Genomic DNA, 25,805 nt, shown 5'->3' with positions numbered 1-25,805 from the left:
GAACCTTTTATTTAAAAAAAAAAGTGACCGTTATTTTCCAAATGAGATTTGAAAATGAGAGTCACATGGCTAAAATGAAGACCATGAACCCTTTGTGAATTGATCTGCATATTTATTCAGTGATTCAGAGTAGGAGAGTTTTGTATCGGCGGCCTCCGGGTTTAGCTCCAAACACTAACTCCCTAATGTAGACGCTGAGTGTATCTAAATGGTCCTGTAGCTGCATCTACACTGAATGTTACCACTTCTCATTCTGACATATGGAGTGCCTGTAACTTCATACTTCTTTGTGTATGACATTCCCGCTGTGTGTTCTTCATTTCCTCAGTTATAATAAACCCCTCTTCACATTGCTTTGTCCTTGGAGTCATTCCCACTCTTCCAAAGTCCCCTTGACTGATTGAATTGTCTGCACACACACACATAAGGTACTATGTGTCTAAGAATAAGAACTAAAAAGGTTCCTAAAATCACCACTTAGATGATACCATCACCTTCCCCCCTATATACAGTACAGGTCACAGCAACCTCTGCAGAGAAGCAGTCTATACAGGGAAATGTGATTCTGTTCATTTTCCCTTACACTCCAATCACATGACAACTAAATCAGAAAAAATTGTATGTATGTAAGTTTAGAATTATTTAACCTACATAATAATACATATTGGAAAATTAAGCATATGTCTAAATGAAATACATCAGCACACTATGAAGTTTTAATTTGAGGTGCAAAGGTGACTTTATATTTTAAAGTGGAACTCCAGCCAAGCACCTAGAAACATATTTGAAATGAATATCCATTTTGTAGGTTAAAGTATTTGTGATTCTGTTCAACCAGAGCTGTGCAATAGCTACCCGTGTCACCCGCCTGCTCATTGGACGGTGAATCGGTATATTCCCAGTGCTGTTTGATCATCCAATGGCAAGCAGATGGTACAGGAATCTAATGCCCCGTACACACCATCACTTTATGTGATGAAAAAAAACGACATTTTTTGTGAAGTAAAAAATGACGTTTTTGAAACTTCAATTTTCAAAGACGAAGTTGCCTACACACCATCCTTTTTCTCACAATGTTCTAGCAAAGCGAGGTTACGTTCTCACCACTTTTTCCATTGAAGCTCGCTTCTGGGCATGCGCGGGTGTAAAAACTTCTTTTTAAACAACGTTTTTTGCTACACATGGTCAATTTCTGTGAAGTAAAAAAACGACGTTTTGAAAAACGACACATAAAATTGAAGCATGCTTCAATTTTTTTTGGTCGTTTTTTACAAGACATAAAACGACGTTTTCCCCCACACACGGTCATTTAGCGGAAGTAGCATTGTGGATGGTGTAATGGAGAGCTCAGCTGACCAGCAGTGTTTGCACCAAAAGGCTTGGAATGCCCAAAGGGATACTCCCTCCTCCGCCCATCCTTCTGCCTGCCTGCTTGATTGGTATAGGTGAGTGCAGTGCTGGAGGTGGGCACATAGCCAAAAGTTTACATGCACTGTATCTCCACTGGAAAAGGGGGTACTACGTGGATGGAATGATGGTGCTGAGGGGGAATCTGGGGTGTAGCAATGCTTGGGGTAGTTGGGTGGCTATAGTGCTAGAGGTATCAGGGATGTAGAGAGGCCACAGTGTAGGGGGTATCAGGGATGTAGAGGGGTCACAATACAATGGGTATCTTATGGTATATGGTAACAGTACTGGGGAGATATCTGGGGTGTAGAGGGATCAGAGTGCTGGGGGGATATCTGGGGTGTAGAGGGATCAGAGTGCTGGGGGGATATCTGAGGTGTAGAGGATTCAGAGTGCTGGGGGGATATCTGAGACGTAGAGAGGCCACTGTTGCTGTACAGAATGATTGTTCATGTAGTAAATGCGGAGCTCCACCCAAAAGGGGAAGCTCCGCTTGTCTGCCTCCTACCCACTTGATGTCTGTTTACCTGCACTGTCTCCATTGTAGAGGCCCCAGAGCATTACTTTGCTCAGGGGCCCATGATGCTATTAAGACGGCCCTGCACACGTTCACAGCCCTATAAAAGTGATTAAGCCGCTTAGATTACATTTATCTGAAAGCCATTGACAAACTGTTAAAGTCAGTATCACCACCCCCCCCCCCCCCCCCCGCACATCATCCCATACATCTTGCTAGTCAGAATTTACACTCTGCAATCCAACCACCAGCCCATGCTCCTGGCCTGAATAGATTGGTGGGGGTAGCAAAGGATAGTTAGTATAAACTGTTGGGGAAAGACAATAAGGCAGCATGAACCAGGAATGAGCCAGGAGTGTACAATATGCATGTTTACAGGCAGGGTACACAAAGACAAATACTAGGAGACAGAAAAGACATACAACAACCTCTCCCATGCCAAAAAGCTCGAATTATTATCGATTTTTTTTCTTTACGGCTTAGTTCCACTTTCAAGTGAAGCTGTGCTTTTTGTCCTATGTGGACACATTTGCTAAGTGAACTACAAATTCTTTGGCAGGTCCAAAAAGCTCATAGAGAGATATTTCATCTTGGGATTGAGTGGTTAGCCTGGAGTTCTACCTAAAAATAAAGCTGCAAGTGAAGAAATAAATAAATTGCTAACGTGTTTTGTAAAAGGTTCAGGCTCCAAGGACGGTCATCCTGACCCCTCACTTCACTGCCCCAAAACAAGCATGCAGCCAGTGAATTCTGAAATGCCTCTATCCCTGTCCTGCTGGGTAGTGTAGCTATAACTGGGAATGACACCCGCCAAAAGCTGCACCTTTTAGTTACACATTAGTAATGACTGCTTTCATATTTCTGTCTTCACATATTGGACAGCCTATAGCTCTTCACTTAATATTCAACTAGCAGACAGGCTGGGCTAAGACTTGTAGCTCTCTAACAGTTAGAAATCTACAGGCTTCCTGAAGCGCTGCTGATACATAGTAACAGTAATATAAAATGTTTAGCGAGTGGCGTATTGATTACATAAGTTGCACTGTAAATAAAATAATGCATTGAAGAAAAGTGCAGATTTGACAGATTAAACCTCCAGTTATGAATGTGCTTATTGACTTACACATTTTAATAATAGATGACCGTTTTTCTTTTAATCCATACAGTCTAGTAGAAACGGTAAAGTGTTTCAAGTGTAGTACACGTTATAAAAAATATTTCCCTTCTGTGGAAAGTCATCTTTGGTTAAATATACCTAGGCCAATGCACTGCATTGTACTAAATACTCCACATAAATTAATAATTTACAAGTACCTGAGCACACACATAAAGCATAGCACCAAGGGCAACAGCTCAGTCCTTTCAGAATACAGTTTAAGAATATAATAAAGTTCTGATGACTTAGTAAACAGAATCCAGCTTGTAGTAGAACGTAGTGCAAACGTCAGCCTCATCGGTCCCCTCACTGGAAGTGGCTGGCTCTGAATGTTGGCCTCTGGGGTGGGAGTTTTGGTGCAGCCCTGAAACAGATAAAACAGGTCGCTCATTCTCTGATTTCCAGATTCTATTTTATTTTCTAAACCTACCCTTTCAAGAACATGTAACCAGCATTCTTTTTTCTTTGGCAAGAAAAAGCTTTTGTCACCCCCCTGTGACATCATTACCAGCTGAGTTCCTATTTACATGTGCTCTGTAGTCTGCCCTGATATGCTCTCTGAGTAAACATGGAGACACTTTATGAATAGGGATGAGCCGAACACCCCCGTTCGGTTCGCACCAGAACCTTCGAACAGACCGAATGTTCGCGCGAACATTTAGAACCCCATTGACGTCAATGGGACTCGAACGTTCGAATTCAAAAGTGCTAATTTTAAAGCCCAATATGCAAGTTATTGTTGTAAAACGGGTTTGGGGACCCGGGTCTTGCCCCAGGGAACATGTATCAAAGGAAAAAAAAAGTTTTAAAAATGGTATTTTTTCTGGAGCAGCGATTTTAATGATGCTTAAAGTGAAAAAAGGAAAAAGAAAAATTCCTTTAAATATCGTACCTGCTGGGTGTCTATAGTATGCCTGTGAAGTGGCACGTGTTTAGAACTGTCCCTGTACAAAATGAGATTACTATAAGAAAAAAGTAATTTAAGACTGCTTGCGGCTTTAATGTAATGTTTGGTCCCTGCAATATGGATGAAAATCACTGAGAAAAATAGCATCGGTTTCCCTGCCCCCCTACCATTACAAGCCCCTTTGGCCCTATATACTTTGAACAGCAGTATACAGGCGGTGCAAACAAGACAGGGACTGTAGGTTTGTTGTTATGTAGAATTTTTTTTTGTGAAACAAGGATTGTGATAAAGCATCAGTGGACAGGAGACACCATTTACAGAAGAGAATTTCCCTTCCTAGGGGTAGATTTCCTCTCACTTCCTGTTGTCTCCTTCCGTTTGCAAGTAGGAGTCGTTTGTAAGTTGGATGTTTGAAAGTAGGGGCCTGCCGTATATACGCTGCAGAAATTTGAGCCCTAGGTGTTGCAACGTGTTGCCACAACACTGTAAGCCCTCACAGTTAGTCTTGGTGGGCGCTGGAACGCCCTGCTGTGTGAACTATTATATCAAGAATTGTAATTGCATGCCATTGTTGAACAGTGGTAGAAAAATCGGGCCTTTGGTGCTGGTGCTGGTACCACAACACTGTAAGTCCTCACAATTACTCTTGGTGGGCACAGGAATGGGCCCTGCTGTGAAATATTAGATCAAGAATTGTAATCGCATGCCCCTGTTGAACAGGGGCAGAAAAATTGGGCCTTTGTTGGGGGGGGGGGGGTGTACACTAAAGCTATAATCTATACAAGCTGATAGCTGTTTTCAATGCAGAGAACCCCAGCATTCGGGGCTCCTGTGATGCTTCACAGCAAATAAAAAGTTGACAGGAATGTACCTGAAGGTCATCAATGCAGACGATGCACTGGTTTCCTTTAGGCACCATTTTCCTTCATTGGACAGTATCTGGCCACCCTTCTCTATTTATGGCCATGTACAAGCAGCTTTTATTTAATTACATTTTTGGAAAAGAAAAATCTTTAACTTGTACTGGAGCATATCATATCGTAGGCATTTTAATTGAGCTGTGACAATGTGATTTGTATTATTGGATAAACAACCTCTGCAATGCAATAAACCCAACAGCCTGGGGAAGCTTGTAATACAATGGATGTGCAGTAGTACAATGTGTTATTGTGTCCCCTGTTGTGTAGATGAATTAGATAATGCATCCTGGCATTGAGAACGACATTAATGAAACAATTTGGGGTAATCTGTGACCAGGAGCAAAGAGTCACCTGTCCTCTTATCTAATGGTGACTAATTATCATTGTGCTATTATTACTGGAACTTCCATCATTCAGCTGGTGATAGTTCCTCATAGAACTAGGCGAATACAGCAACTCATCTGACATTGGGATACAAATAATATTTATAGTGCTGCTTTTTCTGTGTTCACTTTATGGCACAGGTTCAAGCACCCTTCAGACTCGCTGACAGTTGTGATATTGTAAGTCAGAGCAGTAAAGTCACCAGCATCACAACCCTGGACCTAATTTTATATTATTTTTAACCAATATGATAGAAGATTCTTATTTATCATAGACTGCCTAAAGTTACAAATTAGATCCTCCTTTTTTAAACAGTTTTTGTTGAAAAAGGGTGACCAAAACCAGCCAGATTACACCAAGCAATGCTCTCTAATCCGAGCATCACATCTAACAATTGAGCTGCTCCTTGTGCCCTAGGGGGAGATAACAAATGTCCTCCATAAACTGTACAAGGAGATTCTCTTATGTGGTACAATAACAGGCTCAATTCACAAAGCTTTTCACAAAGATAAAGATCTTTCAACCATGCGATTGTAATTTTTAAATCTCATTGAACCCTGTGAAGAAAATAACTATTTTATGAACATAAAGATCCTTGTGTCTTAGGCCCCTTTCACACGGACGCCGGTTTTACCGCAGCTAAAAGCATGTTTATGTTTTGCTGGAATTCAAGACTCCAGGCACAGCGATCAGCTTACTAAATCTGACCTATTAGGCCCCATGTACACTGCTGCTGCTAAACAGACTTTCAGAGACAGTTGGACATTTTTTTCAACTGCCCCTTGAACTCATTTAATGTTATCTTATGTGTACATGTTCACAGGGTCATGTATAGGCAGTTGAGTTTAGAGTCTTTTTTGGAAAGCAAAATAATTAGTTCAGACGCTGAGTTTAGAGGCACTTAAAGTGCCAAACGCTTCTAAACGCGGCGTTTCGTTTATAGCCGTTTTCGGTCATTTAAAAAAAAGAGAAAAAATATTTTTTTAAAGCGCTTCTAAACGCAAGTAAATGCAGCAAAATTAACGTTTAAAACGTGGGTTACTATCTGTCAAGTTAAATCATTCAGGAGAGGTTGTAAAAACGTCCCGTGTACATGAAGCCTAAGGACCCTTTCACACGGACGGCTGTTCTGCCGCAGTTAAAATCATGTTTACTTTCTGCTGAAATTCAAGACTCCAGGCATAGCGATCAGCTGCATTTGTACAATGCGATTGCGTTTAGCCGTGGCGCGATATTGAACGGGGATCTGATTTGGATACCTGCCAATACCGGGCACTGTGTATGGTATGAATCTTGAGGGAGAACTCCACTCCAAATTTTAAATAAAAAGCCGGCATGGGTTCCCCCTCCAAGAGCATACCAGGCCCTTGGGTCTGCTATGGATTTTAAGGGGAACCCTGTACGCCGAAAAAACGTCATCTGCATGCTCGGATAAGGGTCTGGTATGAATTTCGGGGGGGATTTCATTTTTTTGGTATAGGGGGTTCCCCTTGAAATCCATACCAGACCTAAGGGCCTGGTTTGCTCCTGGAGGGGAACCCATGCCGTTTTTTTATTTAAAATTTGGCGTGGAGTTCCCCTGTGGGAGGGAGGGGCTTGCATTAGAACAGGTTCACACTGGGGCGACTTCCTGTAAAGTTGCCTCACTGTGAACGAGGATCCGACTTCGAGGCGACTTCCATTGAAATCAATGGGTACAGGTCGCCTACAAGTCGGATTGAAGTAGTACAGGAACCTTTTCTGAAGTCGGAGCGACTTCCGTAGTGTACATTAAGACGGCTCCCATTCACTGCCATTAATTTTCTCGACCGCGCGACTTGGGGCGACTTGAAGTCGGATCCCAGGTCTCCCCAGTGTGAACCGGCTCTTAGAGGGGTTGTAAAGGTTTGTTTTTTATTTTCTAAATAGACTCAGCCGCCTGACAAGTCGCGGTCCGCAGTAGTCAATGGAACCGTTCTAATAGGAGCGACGCAGGTAGCTCTGACTTAGAAAAAGGTTCCTGGGCGACTCGGGGGGACTTGCATTGACTTCAATACAGAAGTCATTTTGCAAGTTGCCTCTCAAGTCGCCTTGAGGTCGCCCCCAAAGTCGTGCCGCCTGTGTGTGAACCGGCTCTAAAGCTAGTGCATTGTTGGTTCACTAACCTTTTGCTTCGATTGTTTTCTTTGTCTGAATTTCTCACTTCCTGTTTCTCCTCAGTAAGCTGTTCTGGCTGACTAACCCCCAGCCAGATGATGGGGCAAGCTTACTGAGGAGAAACAGGAAGTGAGAAATTCAGACAAAGAAAGGGAAATCAAAGGAAAAGGTAAACTGAATCAACAATGCACTAGCTTAAAGGAACCTATTTAGAAAAAAAAAAACCTTTATAACCCCTTTAAGGCTTTATGTACATGGGATGTTGTTTAGCCTCTCCTGAATGATTTTACATGACAGCAAGAAACCAGCATCTAAAAAAAAGTCAGTTTAGCTGCATTTACAGGCTGCGTTTTCTTTTTTTCTTGTTAAAATTAAAAACGTCTGTAAACGAAATGCTGCTAAACGCGAGTTACCGTGTTTAGAAGCTGTTACAGCCATTAGGCGTTTCAAATGCCTCTGAACATCACAACCGTCCTGAACTCAGTTTCCAAAAAATGCTTCTAAACTCAACTGCCTGGAAACGACCCTGTGTACATGTACTGATAAGATAACAGGGGAGAGTTCAGGGGCAGCTGAAAAAAAAATGCCCAACTGCTCCTAAATGTCCGTTTACCAGCAGCAGTATACATGAGGCCTCAAATTAGAATTAAGGGAATCCCTTGGTGGTCCCACAACTAGTATCCCCATTGTAACATTTCCCCTCTAATACTTTTCTGAGGATAACCCAACATTTGAGATTTTCTTCAATTTTCACCTTCAATGACCATGGTAAATAGGACAAATAAGGAGGGTGAAGCTGAAGATGGAAGCTGAATGGCTACCATGCACAGTTTTAGTAAATCTCCCTCAATTCAATTCAAAAAGGTTTCCAGTCCCTCAAAGGGGAATACCAAAGACAAATAACATCTCTTTATCCAAATATATAAAAATATTTTACCAGCTATACAACCTGGTTCATCTAGTTACTTATATAAACTGTAAAAATAACAAACACCACTTTATTATTAAAATACAACATTAAAACCACTCATCCATAGAAAACCAAAACACACAGGAGAACATAATACTGTAAATATGCACTGTATGTGATCTAACTTTATGTTAATGACTGGCAGAAATCTTTGAATACAGTTTGTAGACGGACCATATCTTCATCATCAAAGCTGATCCTTCAACCTTGATGGCTAAGTGTATGGCTACTTCAGGAGGCATCATGTAAGACTTGAAGTTTCTCCAATCGTCTACAGCTACTGACAGATTTAGACCAGATATAGAAAATCCGGGACAGCTCTACAGTTAGGCAGGCCATACACAGTGCGAATTCCTTTCCTGCAACCATCGATAATTATATAAAAGATCCATTTATACAATAACCTATTGAGCTTCAGCAATTGGCCTTGATGATGAAGATATGCGCTATCAGCTGTATTTCGGACATTACTACCAGTCATTAGTGTATTTAGGTTTTGTGCTGCCCTAGACCTGACTAAACTTGTGTACCCCCTAATTTATATATGGCCCACCCCTTCCTGTCAAGGCCACACCCCTTGCTGTTTAAGACCGCCCTTTCCTTACTCTATCCAAAATGAAAAACAGTGTTCCTATAGTTCTACTTTCGGCACAAAATTCTGGTAATTTTATGGAGAAGACTAAGAAGATAAAACCATGCCAATGGTGCAGCAGAAAATGCGTAGCACAATGAGGAAGGTATGTAGTCCAGAATGATAGGATAGTCAAAATTAGAAGCTCTGCCCCCCCACAGTTGCGGAATCCTCTCTGCCCAGTCCACCCAATAAGACTGGCGCTACACTAACAGTGTGGACTCTTTTCATGCTGCCCCCCCTGCAATGTGCTGCCCTAGGCCTGGGCCTTGTTGGCCTAGGCCAGGATACAGCGCTGCTGCCAGTCACGAATTAAAAGTTAGATCAGATATAGTGCACTATAATGATATAGATGGATAAGACATTCACTGCAGTGTCTAGTATGGTATTATCCCATGTTTTTTTGTTTTGTTTCGTTTTTCTATAAATAATGTGTTGTATTTTAAAAAGGTCATATAGGCAATAAAGTTTTTTCATATATATTTTCATATAGTCGTTGGTAGTCCCCTTCATTAGAAGTAGCAAACCTTTTCTGAAATATATTTCCAATGTTAATTACCATAGTGCTATATCATTTTGTCCAGGATTAAGTAGGCGTGACCCTCAGTAAACATAATACGGCCCCCTTGAAAACCTATTCTACTTTTTTTTTTTTTTAGCTCACTGATTTAAGTTTGACATTGCTGCTGGAGACAGATGTAAGGTTAAATCTAGTTATTATACTGTGCACATTGGTATTGCTGTTTGGCTTAAAATGTTTTGTCAGGCAGCAACATAATGTTCCTCTGTGAAATAACATAACCCATGGGCAGCTTTGTCCAACTTTCTGTGTTGGGAGCAGCAGTGTGAACGGTGACATTTGGAAGTGCCCTTTCACCTGTAAACATGCACCTTTTCCTGTGCATACAGTGAACCAGGACTGGACCTAATCAGATTTTAGATTCTCTTGTAACAGCCAAAGGCGGCTTCAAGTCAGAACTGTTTCTGATCCAACTCATTTCCAGCCCAGTTCCTCTATTGCTTCCAGCATTAAACTTTACACAAAATCCAAGGTACACAAAATGAAAGTGAACATTGTTTCTGCTAGATTTAACCCCCACAGCTGATGGAGGTCAGAGGAGAGAGAGAGATTGGGTTCCTGTAGCAGCATACCTTACAGGGGTGATACGGGGCACCATGCCTTCACCCTCGCATACGTAGCTGGCAGCACTGCAGTCTCGGGCACTTTTAGTCAGAGGATCTGCCGGCAGTGGCTTCTGTGGAGGGCTGGGGATGTGTGATCCCTGCAAGAAAAAAAAAACATATACAGAGTAAACAATCTGCCAAAGAATTGTCTAGATTTCAGAGTGTGAAGAAGATACAATAATTGATGTGTGACCTCTATACATCCACTGTAACTTTTTATGGAAACTCTTTTTCAGCTCTCATGAAATCTTAATGTACTTGACTATAAATAAGGTCACTTACTGTATGTGGCTGGCAAGATGCAACAAATCCATACTGAAAGCCAATCTGCTTACATCAACCTTACTTTTTTAAAACTTGATCAAGGAGGATCACAAACAGGTTTTCTTCACCATAATTTTGGATACAGTTTTAGATTATTACATCAATTGGTACTAAACAGCACTGTGAGTTTTAAAATCACTTAACGTGAATGTAAACCCTCTCCTATGCCCAGTGAAGTGAATAGCTTCAGATGATATACAGAGATGAAATAAATCTCCCTACAAGTTTTACATCTTCAGCTTTCTACTTTCTTTGGAAAGTGCAGATTATGTTGAAAATCGTGTTTCCTCATTCAGCAATAGGAGGGGAGTCTGGGCATACACTGTGTGACAGCCGATTGGAGGAAATGCAAACACCCCCCCCCCCTCCACATAGGCCGAGGAACAAAGGAACTTGCAAAGCTGTAATCTGAGTAGACCTCCCTAAAACAAGGCGTAATAAAACCCATTCTAAAAAAAAGAACCTCGACCAGAAGGACCCAAACCACCGTCGACCTATAACCGGTCTCAGTGTCTTCTCCAAGGTCATGGAGAAAGCTGTAGTACAACAGCTACAACATCATTCAGACACCCACAAACTGCTGGACCCAATACAATCGGGTTTCTGGCCAGGTCACGGCACGGAAACAGCACTTCTCAAAATATGGGATGATGCTCTCGAAACAGCAGACTAAGGAGAATCTTGTCTTCTGATACTGCTGGACCTTAGTGCCGCGTTTGACACAGTAGATCACAAAATGTTGCTGACTCGGCTCACAAAAGTAGCCAGAGTCGCAGACCCAGATCTACCCTGGTTCTCATCATTTCTAGGAAATCGATCCCAGACAGTGAAACTAGGACCCTTCACATCTGAAGCACGTACTCTGACATGTGGAGTCCCTCAAGGGTCTCCCCTGTCGCCCATGTTATTCAATATTTTTCTTCGCCCACTCCTCAAAATCATCAGTAACCAGGATCTACTCTACCATTCCTACGCTGATGATTCTCGGCTCTACTTCTGTATAAACAACAAAAAGGACCAATACCTCAGACTAGAAAAATGCCTCACTTTGATAGACAACTGGATGACGGAGAGTCACCTCAAACTCAATGGATCAAAAACAGAACTCCTTCTGGTCCATACAAACACAGAGATCTGCTAGGACGACATGGTCGCCCCCACCCATATTTGGACAGACCATCACCCCCAGCACCAAAGTCAAAAGTCTAGGAGTCATTTTTGACTCTGCCTGACACACAAATGTGTACAAGGCATCACCCCTCAATATTTATGTGAGAAAATAAAATACCACAACCCTAATCACGTTCTCCGATCAGCTAACCAAAATCTACTACAAATCCCCAATCCTACAAGAGCAAAGGAGAACGAAGATTTGCAGTCCAAGGACCTCGACTGTGAAACGCATTACCAACTAATATCCAAACAAAAGAGAATCACCGGGCCTTCAGGAAAAAACTCAAGACCAATCTTTTCTGAAGGCTAAATAGAAGGAAAATGGATGCCAAGCGCCTTGAGGTGATTCAGTTCGCATTTGTAGCGCTATATAAGTTATTCACTCACTCACAAGCTGTCTCCTAATCTACCTCTAAAGACCCTCCTCGACACAAATTTTCAGCTGCTGTTATCTCATGTATCTCAGAAGTTATCATGCTGATAACAGAGGAACGGAGCAGCAGAAAGACACAGTACTCATGCTGCGTACACACGACCATTTTTCATGAAGTGAAAATGCAATTTTTTTTAAATGATCATTAAAAACGATCCTGTGTAGGCTCCAGAGCATGTTTCTCGACGTGAAAAATGGGCATTAAAAATTTAGAACATGCTCTAATTTTTCTCGTTTTTCACGTTGTCGTTTTTCACATCGTGAAAAACGGTTGTGTGTAGGCTTTAACAAAGGGAAAAACGCGCATGCTCAGAAGCAAGTTATGAGACGGGAGCGCTCGTTCTGGTAAAACTAGCATTTGTAATAGAGATAGCACATTCGTCACGCTGTAACAGACTGAAAAGCACGAAGACTGAAAAGCGCGAATTGTCTCTCACCAAACTTTTACGAACACAAAATCGGCAAAAGCTACCCAAAGGGTGGCGCCATCCGAATGGAACTTCCCCTATATAGTGCCGTCGTATGTGTTGTACGTCACCACGCTTTGCTTGAGCATTTTTTTTTTTACGATCATGTGTATATGCAAGGCAGGCTCGACAAGAATCACGTAGAGAAAAACGCGGCTTTAGATAGCGATAAGTAAACACTACAGGTAGATTTGCTTAGCTCAAATATCATGAATGGACCACTTTAATGGCAAATAGCTATTCTTTTATATTCAAATGCTGATACAATTAAAAATAGATCAGCCCTATAAGTCCATTAATATGTTGTATAATGCAAATAAAAAAGGATTTGTTTCAGTGCCCTGATGTAACCTATAGACAGAAAATCAAAAAGATCCAGCTGTCAAGACTACTTTCTTCTGCTTGTGTTTGGATGATTAAGCATTGCAAGATGTATTTCATTCTTGTTACCAAAATTCTGATCTCCAAAATTCCGATCTCCAAAATTCCAAAAGACATTCCTGGATGGACTTCTCATTTGTAACACAATGAAATCTAAGTTTTGCAGATAAGATGATGGCCGGCTGCCGACAAGAGGTTAATCTTACCAGTAGGCATTGCAAATCTCTCTGTAGTTGAAGCCTCACATCTTAAAACTCTTATCCTAGGACTACAATAAAATATCTTTGCTACTTTAAAGAGCTTTAAGGCTGGGTTCACACCTAAACCGGCCGTGGATCTCACAGTAACGCTGTGCGTCCCTGTTCTTCGTTTTAGGGATGAAACTGAGCCAAAGACGCATTGTGTAGTGCGCTCCGCAGCCGCCCCGGGGGTATGTGAACCGGCTCCATAGAGAGCTAAAAGGAACCCACAGAACAGAGGTTACCAATACAAGCACGCAGTTTGACCAAAATAGCTTTATTAACAAAATGTGTTAAATTAATCTATTTTGGTAAAACTGTGAGTTTGTATTGGTAACCTCTGTTCTGTGGGTTCCTTTTAGCCCCTGTGGCCTATAATATGCTGTCTTGGTAAGTAGGATTGCAATGACAGATGAGTCAGTGGACATGTGCTTGCAGGCAAGGATTTACAATTTGTGGTTCTTATCCTCGGGGTTTAATTAGTGTTTGACCACAGAACTCTGTGTTACTTATTATGAGGGTTCATTCACACCAATTGCGGTAGGACCAATTAGGTGGTTATTTCAGTGCAGTCCCACTGCATGTTAAAGCAAAATGCCCTGTATTCTATGTGCTCGGTTCACACCACGCAGTGGGTGGGTGTTAGAAGAAAAAAAAGTATGGCAGGCTAACGTACATTTACGAATGAAGCACAGTGCAAAGACGATAGATAGAACGTTATGAAATGTCCCTGTGCGGCGCATAGGCACTGCAGTTGTAACAGCAGCTGGTGTGAATGAGCTCTGACTCTTGAACTCTGAGTTACTTACTACTAACCCCTAAGCAATACATTACTTACTACTGACCCATGAAATCTTCAAACGTTGTTTACTTTTATTGGGGCCCCACTAGGTTATCCCCTTAAAAAAAACCACCAGCATGTGGGTGATCTTCAATCTTTATATGTTATTCAGGTAGATCTCCACCGCTTCAGGGTTGGCTACCCCTTCTGCTGTGTTTAGAACTACTGAATATCCTGTAACCATAATGCAGGAGGCATTCAGTATACTATTTCAGGTACAGGCAGCCCCCGAGTTACACACATCTGAGGCCTCCTTACAGAAGGAGACAACAGGAAGTGAGAGGAAATCTACCCCTAGGAAGGGAAATTTACTCCTGTAAGAGTTATCATAGGAAAAAGGTGTCTCCACTGTAGATTTATTTACCAATCCTTGTTTCCACCATACGGGACTGCCTGTATAGAACTCCCCAAAAACTCGTATTTCCTACTGATGTGATTAGTTTACTGCATCCCCTTCAGTTTCTCTTATAACACAACTAAAAGTGATTAGATCAGTATGGTGGGTGGGCAAACTCCTTCTTGACACTCAAAGAGTAATAAGAAATCTTTGTGTCAGATTCTTCAAAACAGTAGGAGATGAAAATCTGAAATAATGTTTGCTAAATCCTTGCAATGTATATACAAGTGCCTTTTTTTTATCTCTGCAAATGCGCAGTTACCATTTAACTGTTTACCTCAGCATAAAGCAGTGAAAATCCATCACTTTGACACTTTCTATCCATCTATCTGCCCCTTGAAGTTTCCCCCTTCCTGTTTGATTGTGGATTCGGGGCAGGGAATACCACCTTCTGATTGGCAGTAGCCTGAGAACCAGACATGCTGTATCAACTTCACAGGGTCAGGTTTTAAATCAGTGCTGTAAAGGAAAAGTATAAAACTGCTGGCAATAGATGGGCTGACGATTAGGTACACAAACATTCTCTGAGGTCAGATAACAATCAAAAAATATTGGAAAATCATTCTCTGAAGATGATTTAAAAATCTTATCACTGTAAACAAACCCTTCGCACACAGGGAAAATACATTTTAAATATGTCCTGGTTTTCAAAGGGTATAAAATTGGAAAAAAAAAATGAACTGATCACTTAAAAACTGTACGAGAGATATAACAATAAAGAATATTTTGGAATGCTCCCTAAATCTTAGCCCAACCTTTCTTAAAGTGACACTAAACCCTCGGCTTTTTTTTTCTGCTTATCCTTCTCCTTTAAGGTAGTGTATTGTGTTTTCACTTACCTTTTCCTTCATTTTCGTTTTCAAATGCTTTTTTTTGGGGTCTGTTTTCCCCGCATCCTGTTGTTCTCCCAGATTGTTGCCTCGTCAGCAGAGCTGTTCTGAAGGGGGTTATCATGTGCATGCGCACTCCCTCCACAGGGACTACGTCCCTGCGGGGAGATGCTGTCTGCTCTCACAGGCACAGAGATATTGACAGGACAACTGGAGCCGCAGCCGTGTAAAAATATGTAGCTCCGCCTCCCATGCTCGTTCTCGTTCAAGCAGTCAGGAAAATGCGGCAATGCGAATGTGCAATGCTGCTAAGCGTAAAGGGAATTGTGAAACAAAAAATTAACTCAGCGCTGCTCCTATAAAATACAATATATATATATATATATATATATATATATATATATATATATATATATATATATATATATATATATAAAGTTTTTGAACAAATGTGCCCAGTGCCAATATAGTGCACAATGAATGCAATCAATATAGTCCATAAACTCTGAAATGTTGAGCTGGTGACAAATTCATATATTCAGGCGACTTCCAGTGCTCCTCTCCTGGGTCCTCACTCACCAGAAAGGAATCGTATACGTGTCTGTATGAGGATGGTGGTGTCCATCCACAGATTATGTGGTTATAGTTGTCCTTGGAGTGTGGGTGTCTGCTGGTCTCCTCCCGGTGTGATTCAGATCCCTCAGGCTCCCTCGATCAGCAACAATCCGCAACAATATAGTATCTCCAGGCAGGCCGAGCTAGAAGAAGGCGGCTACCCAACGGTGCAGGACGACCAGTGGCTTAATATTTGTCTTCTTCACAAAACCACTTTCATCTTCAGATGTTGTATCCCGACAGGCATATTAAATCCAAGATCCATAGAAGCAGCTAAACACCGAGTGGAGATACGTTGATATCACCAGTGGTCAACTTTCTTGATGTAGCAGGCCTCAAAAGCAGCTCCTGACATCACCATTGGGCTGCTCAGAAAACCCACCACTGCTGAGTTATGGATGATGGCATTGGGGGGAAGGGGGTAGTTAGGCTCACTTGCTGGTTGCTGCCTGGCTCACCAATGACCATCAATGCTGACCACTAAACTGACCTACCTGACATATACACTGACTGTTACGATGACCTACCTGACCCACACTGACCATTACACGTCAGACTTCAGGTGACCTCCTCCTGCAGCTCAGCCGTAGTGTGTGGCACGAGACAGGAGGCAGCCAGAGCCAGGACAGGAGAGCCGCCCGCCCCAGCGCTGAGCGAGGATCTCATAGTGCTCAGTGCTCGGGCTGCTTTCCTTTAAAATGAATGGGAAGCGCGTCAAAATGGTTCTCAAAGCAGTTTTTGAGTCACGTGACCTTCAAAAAAAAAGCACACCGCCAACGCCTCAAAAGCACTCACCATTTTATGGGCAGTTTTGAAGCACCTCAGTGTAAAAGGGCTCCAACTACGAATGTAAGCTTGCCCTCCATTTGGGCTACATTCAGAGGAGAAAGCCTGCTGGCATGCACCAGGTGATAATGGGGAACGTCTGTAGTCTAGAATAGGATGGGTGCCCCCAAATATTATGCAATTAATATTATACATTCCCCATCAGTATTTCTGCTGTGAATGTAGTGAACATTGTGCAGGTTGCTGCAGAAAGGATGTGGTCCTGAAGGGGATTCTGCTACTGTGGGTAGAGGAGAGGGCTTGTGGGATTAGAATGAAATGAGCACTTATCCTTTAAGCAGACTGTTTACTGGGTTAATTATTGATGAAATTACAACAAATGAGGCTCATGATACCATTTATTGACTAATGCATTAGATATGAAATGTAATGTTTCAAAACATGATTAGGTTTATTCATTAGGCATGATACCCACTGTGCTCTGAAAGGCCTGCATTCCAAATTTATCGTCATTACATTTGTATTTTTTCAGTTAAAGCTGAAAAAGTTTCTGTAGAAAACAATATCTGGAACAAGTAAGAATATTTCTAAGCAGAATCCTGACCTCCATCTTGCGAGGTTCCTGCGCACCTGCGCTTCAATTACCAGACAATCAAAGTCAAAACTTCCAGCATTATCCTAAACACTCTTGTTCATGTTTACAGATCTGCCAGTGCTGGGAAGCAGCAGGATCAGTCACTGAAGCACAAAACGCATCTCCGGCATTTAATGTACCGCATACGCTGCTCAGAAAAGTTGTTTAATGTGTTCAGCTCTCCAGGCGAACATCATACAAAACAGCTACCAAAACCACAACTTCAAGAAGAAGCTTGCACAGAATAGATATGGCTGGCGGCGATATAAGACCAGGTACTGTTTATAGTGTATGGAAGAAACATACCATGGAATCTCGCAGAAGAGCAATAGAGCACCAATTATCCCAAACTGAAGAGCAATTATCACTGAAATAAACTTGTTCATACTGTGATATTCTCCTGTCTGTGGTATTGTTAGTGTCTTTATTATGGTAATGAAAGTAGAGCGGACTCTTCTGTATCCTTAAAAGGAATTTTATAACTAAAAGACTGTCACAGATTAGTTCCACTCCACCCATAATGCAATCTGCTTGTGTTACCACTGCGGCCTTAGTTCAGTTGCTTCTCATACGCTGTGCCTGAGGCAGGGCTGTAATTGGGCATCCTGCTACCCTAGACACGTGTGAATTATGAGGTCTTTTTAAGCAGGCTCCACCCCTTTGATTGCATGATTTCAAAACCAGAAGTAAGAATGTTCAGGGGTAGGTAACCTCGGCCCTCCAGCTTTGGTGAAACTACAAGTCCCATGAGACATTTCAAGACCCTGACAATCACAGGCATGACTCCTAGAGGTAGAGGGATGATGGGATTTGTAGTTTCATCACAGCTGGAGTGACAATGTTGCCTACCCCTGTTCTGGAGGAAACCTGCTATCTGCATCAGATGCAGAGCTATTCAGCGCTGCCCAACCCAAAATAAAAGGAAAACCGGGTGCCAGTTGTTGGAGCTACAAACAATGTTGTGCTCTCAACAGCCACTTCTTTCTTCTATGTCTTTGGACTTGCCCACAGATATAAACTAAGGATCAAACCAGAGCAAAAATTGAGAAAAAAGTAACCTTAATTTCGTACATTTTCTGATCTGGTGGCTGCAATTTCTGAACATGCTGTCCTGTGCACTGACCTTCCAGTGCCTCTTGGCAAATATAGCTTTGCCTGTTACAAGCTGAGTGCTTCTTCTGTACATGGCACTAAAAGCCCAAATAAACTTTCAGATGAAAACCGCTAAATACATTCTAGGTGCATCAAAACAGAAGGCCTGCAAACTTTTACAGTTTCTTTATTCAGAACTACACTGCATTTGATCACAACAAACCAAACACGTTTTTTTAAGGTAATTAATTTTTAACCCCTTCACTTCAGTAGTACGCATATATGCGGTCTCTGAGTTTGGGCCTTAAAGCGGGGGTTCACCCGTACATAACACTTTTTCCCCTTAGATGAATGCTCGTTTTGTCTAGGGGAATCGGCTAGTTGTTTTAAAATATGAGCTGTACTTACCGTTTACGAGATGCATCTTCTCCGCCGCTTCCGGGTATGGGCTGCGGGACTGGGCGTTCCTATTTTGATTGATAGTCTTCCGAGATGCTTCCGACGGTCGCATCCATCGCGTCACGATTTTCCGAAAGAAGACGAACGTCGGTGCGCAGGCGCAGTATTGAGCCGCACCGACGTTCGGCTTCTTTCGGCTACTAGTGACGCGATGGATGCGACCGTCGGAAGACTATCAATCAAGAAGGAACGCCCGCTCCTGAAGACCCATACCCGGAAGCGACGGAGAAGATGCATCTCGAAAACGGTAAGTACAGCTCATATTTTAAAACAACTAGCCGATTCCCCTAGACAAAACGAGCATCCATCTAGCATCCATCTAAGGGGAAAACATTTTTATGGGTGAACTCCCGCTTTAAAGCAGAGCGGCCTGCATGTATACATACCAGAATGTAAACAGAGCTGTGCCGAGAGTGTGTGCCTTGCACGGCACAGTTACAGGTGGCTAATGATAAGCTTCCAATCTCTACTTGTGATCGGGAGCTTTCCGATCATGTGACCACTGTGACAGTCAATTGCGTCTGTCACATGATTAGAAACCCCGCCCTGCCTCAAGGCATCAAAGAACCTCTTAAAGGGATGGAGGCGCCAACATGAAGAGGTTATTATTCAAAGCAAACTTACCCATCCACCTTGGTGCTTTCTTTTGCTGAGAACCCCACCTCCCCCACACACACCCCTAACATTTCTCTCTGTAGCCATCTTGAGTAAACTTAGATGATTCATGCAGCATTCACTTCCTGGAATCTTATCTGCCCTTACCTCAGGCATGCATGCCGGGGGGGGGGGGTTGCTTAGCCCCCCCCCCCCCCCCGCAAGACTCCTGTTCCCCTGTTCCATAAACATAATTGAAGTAACAGAAGAAAGCAAGTAAATATTTGCCAAAGCTGGCAGCATGATTAAAAATAGTCAGTGTTGATTGCGATACTTTTTAGTGAAGTAGCCGCAGCCCAAGCAGAAATGCCTGTCTGCAGCCAGCATGTTGACGAGAAGAACCCTTTGCTATGTGTGTGCTAATAATAGTCTATCAGTCCAACATGATTATTGCTGACTCAGAGCTACAACTCTCAATGATCAAAACTCATGATCCCTACTGATAGAAAATCACTAGCTGTGACTCAACAGGGTCATGCCAGACCTCTACAGAGAGATTATGGCTTCCACAGAAAGCTCAAGGGTCCTTTCCTCTAGCATGCTGGCAGGGGACAGCCAGTGTGGAAAAGAGGGATGAAGAAAGTAAAATGAAATATAGTTTTTTTACACAGAGTTTTCCCAGCTGCTACTGTTGGAGGAGATAGCAATAATGTCATAAAACAATTTATACTGAAAATGCTTACTTTTGAAAAGAGTAAAGAAGGGTTAGAACCTCCTTCAGGGTTTTTATTGGTTTCTATGTCCCTCATAGGGAGAATACCTCTACTTCCTGTTACTCCTTACAAAATAAGGGTACTTCTCATTTTAGATAAACATAACAGCCTGATACATTCCAACCTTTACCCACACTACTGACCAAATTATTATTGGGTAATGATTGTTGTCTGTTCTCCACAGAATAGACTTTTGGCATTTCCTGACCCCAACACGGACAGTAGTGAAAACACGACAAAGGTTCTAATCATGCCTGAGTATACTATGAAAAAAAAAAGGTTTTGTCTTGAGTTTTTCATTTTACATTTATGACGACTTGCGCTGTTGCAGATAACATTATGTTTGCATGAATTTTGTGGCTTAAACATCTAATGACAGCAAAGTGTTTTTCATTTGCAATTTTGGTCATTACAGTAGATGTGTTCTTTTTGGATCGGTAAAGACAAAAGTGAAGAAGAGGTAATTCAAATGAAGCAGTAAATGTTTCCCAAGCTGTTATTGTCTTGTTCTTCCCTAGGAAAGGCTGCTGTCCGCTAGGCTATTGTCATAAACAGTGTAATCACTGGCTTCCTGCATGATAAGACTGTACAAACATATTGTGCTTATCTGCAGTTGTTTGGAGACAGAATATTAGATGCATAAAGAGGATGTATGAGATAATCATGAAGCATCTAGACCTGACAAGGGAGAAAATAAAAAATATTACTTACTCCCAGCCTATCTCAGTGATGGGAGACTTGCCACTTGGCAACATGTCTGTGCCCAGCCCAGGGAGACGGTATGAGTATTTAATGGCAAATAAATGCCTATTGCACAGCAGCAGATGCCATCAGCCCATGTGGGTAAATATTATTACTGGTTATCACATACCTTTTTATATGCTGTCATATTCATTAGAAATGCAAATTTCAATCCAATTCACATTCTGTTCTAAACTATTCTCCACAGATGAAGGCATTTGGCATCTTCCCTGCTTATCATACATAGGACTAGTTCTCCAAAACAGAGACAAAAGTGACATCTTAACCACTTCAGCCTCTGAAGAATTGGCTGCCCAATGACCGAGCCATTTTTTGCGATTTGTCATTGCGTCTCTTTAGCTGACAATTCCGCAGTCGTGCGATGTGGCACCCAAACAAAATTCACATCCTTTTTTCCCCCACAAATAGAGCTTTCTTTTGTGGTATTTGATCACCTTTTATTTTTTGCTCTATAAACAAAAAAAGAGCAACAATTTTGAAAAAAAAAAGCAATATTTTTTACTTTTTGCTATAATAAATATCACCAAAAAATATTTAACAATTTTTTTCCTCCGCTTAGTTTTGATATGTATTCTTCTACATATTTTTGGTAAAAAAAAAAAAAAAAAATCGCAATAAGCGTATATTGATTGGTTTGCGCAAAAGTTATAGCGTCTACAAAATGGCATTTTTATTATTTATTTATTTTTACTAGTAATGGCGGTGATCATCGATTTTTATCGTCACTGCGACACTTTTGACATGATTTTGGAACCATTGTCATTTATTCAGCGATCAGTGTTATTAAAAATGCACTGATTACTGTGACACTGGCAGGAAAGGGGTTAAAGGGGTTGTAAAGGTAAAAAAAAAAAAATCCTAAATAGCTTCCTTCACCTTAGTGCAGTCCTCCTTCACTTACCTCATCCTTCAATTTTGCTTTTAAATGTCCTTATTTCCTCACTTCCTGTTCTTCTGTCTGTAACTCCACATTATAATGCAAGGCTTTCTCCCTGGTGTGGAGTGTCGTGCTCGCCCCCTCCCCTGGAATACAGGAGAGTCAGGATGCTCTCTATGTTGCAGATAGAGAAAGGAGCTGTGTGTTAGTGGGTATCCTGACTCAAGGGAGGGGGCAAGCACGACACTCCACACCAGGGAGAAAGCCTTGCATTACTGTGTGGAGTTACAGACTGAAGAACAGGAAGTACAGATTTCTCAAAAGAAATAAGGACATTTAAAAGCAAAATGGAAGGATGAGGTAAGTGAAGGAGGACTGCACTAAGGTAAAGGATGCTATTTTTTTTACCTTTACAACCCCTTTAAGTGTGTCCTAGGGAGTGATTCTAACTGTGGGGGGATGGGCTACATGTGACACGACATTGATCGCTGCTCCCGATGACAGGGAGCAGTAGATCAGTGTCCTTTCACAAGGCAGAACAGGCATCTCCTCGTTCTGCTGCTCTGTGACATGATCGCGGGACACCCGCGGACATCGAGTCCGCAGGTCCCACGGGCAGAATCACGGAGCTCTCGGTGGGCGTCCGCTAGGCAGCAGATTCAAAGCAACGTACCTGTATGTTGCTTTACCTGCCTGTGCCATTCTGCTGACGTATATCTACATTAGGCAGCCAGCAAATGGTTAAAGGGTAATTCCAGGCAACAAAGTAAAAGCACTGATAAGCTATCATGCAAATTATTGCACCGGAAGTTTGTTTTCCTTATCACTAACTGAGGGATACAGGAAGATAGCAATTTTTAGACAATAGGGTTCTACAGCTACACAATGGAGTTGGACACTGACAAAAAAGAAAAAAGCCACACACATTGAAGGTTAGCCTCCATTTAACCCCACGCCTAAAGCCCATTACACACGGGCTGAATGTCGGACGACATCAGCCGGTTCAATAGAAACATGATAGCAAAAGGTCTGCCGATCGGCTCCCGAGCAACACTCTCAGCCAATGGCTGTTATATTGTAATTACCACATCCATGTAATGATATCCTAGAATAGAACAATGAACCAAGGCAGAGTTTTCAGTTACCAGATCAAGGTATAAATATTTCAAAACCAAATTATTTTTTTCATTGGTAGCCATAATAAAATATGTTTAAAAAGTGAATAACTTGTGTCTTATTTTGCAGTGTCTCAATTTTATTACCCTGACCCCACCTATCCGCATTGAATCTATTTGTGATTAAAAATATCATCACTGTGTATTACTATTCTTTTGGACAGGTGACCGGTTGCAGTATCTTCTCCTCTTCAAGAGAAGTATTGAGACTGATTACTGTGTATGTTTTATATTTTTCTTCTTCTAATTTGCTGTTTCTTTTCTTGTATATTTCATATCTTTTTCTGCAAATATTTTGCTTGCACTGATTTTTCTCACTTTCTTTAATTAAACAACATTTTTTTAAAATAATAATGCTCATCTCTAATGCACTAAACCCAACTAAAAGAATTTCTGTGTTTTTGATAAGCCCAGCTTTATATTTCAACCTTGTATTACAGATGTTTCTCAAAAGTCAAAATTGTTACAACAGATACTCTGAACTGTGTGTGTATTCATTAACACATTTGTAGAACTTTAAAGTGATATTAAAGCTTCCTTTTAAAAATAACAAACATTTTATAGTTATGCAATCTGTGCAGTGGTTTTGCACAGAGCAGCTCCGATCCTCTTTTTTTCAGGTCCCACGCTGGCCCTCCTGGCCCCTCCCTCTCAAGCATGTGTCCTAAGGAAAGCTGCTTGCCCTGGAAGCAGCCACTGTGCTATGCGTCCATGAGACACGCCCCCACGCTCTCTCCTCTCATTGGCTCAGTAGCTGTGATTGACAGAGAGTCCCCATGCAGACGAGGCTATCGTAAACACCGCTGGATTGGAGGGGACTCAGGTAAGTATTGAAGGGCTGCTGCACACAGTTTTTGTTTACCTTCATGCATAAAGGTAAAAAACCTTCAGCCTTTAGAACCACTTTAACTGCAGAGTTAACTGACTCTGCCGTGGCCGTAACTGTCTGCTGGCACTTAGATTATGGTCCCACTGGCTGGTAAATCTCTGTGCAGGTTTAAGCATCAGAGTCACATACTGGTGACATCAGCAGGTTAGTGACCTACTGTTGAATTACTGGCAGTGGACATGTGATCAGTCACAGTATACACTATTGCTCCTTGTCTTCTTTTTAACAAAAAACGTTTTTATTTATGTTAAACAAAAACAAAGAAAAGTCACCAGGCAATGGTAATACATAAAGCATTAATAACAGTAGCAGCGAGTACATAAGATCTCATACATTTAACAGAGTGAGATGATTATCCATGCAGAGATATAATCGCAAGAAAACAATAAAGAAGTGGTACAAAAGCCTATAATTCAAATCAGAAGTCAATTGGGCAGTAATACTTGAGAGTACCATAATCCCCCGCTACAGGGAGTATGCAGATTGGGAACTATACAAGTAACAGGTAGGTGGTAGAAGTGGGAAAATTAGTTCCCATGCCAGGGCAAAAGGGAAGTCCCCCACCGCTGCACCAGAGAGCGCAAGACAGAGGGGGAAGGGAGGGAGGCGGGTGGGGGGGGTGGCTCGAGACAGGCCTCACAGCGCCCAACACAGGGAGAGTCATGGCCAGAGCTGCACCCTAGAGAGTTCCCACATGGCTCCCATATCAGTCAATCACATTACTAAAGGACAATTAGGCACTCCCGACACTCCACCCACCTAAGCCAACTCCAGTTGCTCCTCACGCACCCATGCCGCCCAGACCTTATCTAAGTTCCCCCGGGCAATTATGACCCAGATACTTGAGTTTATACAGAGGAAGGGCTTTTCTCCACTGCTGTACCGAGGGGGGAGAGGCCTCATTCCACCGTATCAAGATTGCCTTCCTAGCATAAAAGGCTGCATAAAAAAACAAAGAGTTTCTTGGAGTGAGTACCATTCAGTGTATCAACTATCCCAAAAAGCAATGGCAAAGGGTCACAGGGCAAGCTTAACTTACTGACAGATCTAATGACAGTCACTACCCCCTGCCAGAAAGATTGTATCACAGGACCAGACAACATGAAAAAAAGATCCCTCCTCCTCACCACATAGGGGGCAGACAGGACTTTGTTGCGGATATATTTTAGCCAAGCGCTGGGGGGAGAAATAAGCTCTATGTAAAAATTTGACCTGAATAAACCTATCCCTGAAACCACCAGGGGGAGATACTGCTGAATCCCCTCCTCCCAGTCATCATCGGCCAGCGTCGGGATATCCGCCTGCCAAACCGAAAACATCTGAGAGACCTTGGAGGTGTCAAAACCCACCAAAAGAGGGTCCAGAGCAGACAAGGGCTTAGTCTCATCCTCCGCACCCAGCAGGCATTCGACCCCCGTAGTCTCCAGCACCAATAGTCCAGGGAACTGAGACCTGAAGGCGTGGTGCAGCTGAAGGTACCTAAAAAACATCTGGTTTGGCAGTGCCCTCCTCTGCTTCAACTCATCAAAGGTAAGGAGTTCGCCCGACGAAACTACATCCGAAAACGTCTTAACCTCAAATCGAGCCCACAGAACAGGATCAGGGATAGAGTGGAAGTGCGCCAGCCGCGGGTTCCCTCACAACGGAGTATGCGGAAACCAGCCATTGGGCTTCTGAACCTTGGTCCGCACAACCTCCCATACCTTCAGGGTAGTCCTCATCAAGGGCGTAATATTAGGATTAGACCTAGGTCCTCGGTGCATAAGATTACGCAGCTCAGAATAGGAACCGAGCAGCGCAGCTTCCAGAGTGGACGCCGGGTTAGCTGGCTCCTCCGATAATGTGAAAAAT

At 42.3% G+C, this 25,805-nt stretch overlaps 2 protein-coding genes across 3 annotated transcripts in view; one reads left to right on the top strand and one right to left on the bottom strand.

Annotated features, from left to right (window-relative positions):
* Positions 1-17,726, top strand: part of FANK1 (fibronectin type III and ankyrin repeat domains 1) — a 191,319-nt gene extending 173,593 nt beyond the window's left edge. The window contains exon 11 of one of the 2 annotated variants that reach the window (XM_040361432.1): positions 17,404-17,726. In XM_040361432.1, the coding sequence (XP_040217366.1) occupies positions 17,404-17,502 (99 nt within the window). In that variant the 3' untranslated portion in view covers positions 17,503-17,726. The remainder of the gene's footprint in view (positions 1-17,403) is intronic. The other variant, XM_040361435.1, reaches the window with a different exon arrangement.
* The window catches only part of ADAM12 (ADAM metallopeptidase domain 12), a 706,349-nt gene continuing 683,579 nt past the window's right edge, over positions 3,036-25,805 (bottom strand). Inside the window, exons 22-23 of the mRNA XM_040361428.1 lie at positions 10,181-10,311; positions 3,036-3,444 (exon numbers count right to left, since the gene is read on the bottom strand). Coding sequence (XP_040217362.1) covers positions 3,387-3,444; positions 10,181-10,311 — 189 coding nt within the window. The 3' untranslated portion in view covers positions 3,036-3,386. The remainder of the gene's footprint in view (positions 3,445-10,180; positions 10,312-25,805) is intronic.

Source organism: Rana temporaria, chromosome 8, assembly GCF_905171775.1.
Source record: "Rana temporaria chromosome 8, aRanTem1.1, whole genome shotgun sequence".
NCBI lineage: Eukaryota > Metazoa > Chordata > Amphibia > Anura > Ranidae > Rana > Rana temporaria.
Note: the sequence above shows the minus strand (reverse complement) of the source record. Positions and strands in the feature narration are given on the sequence as shown.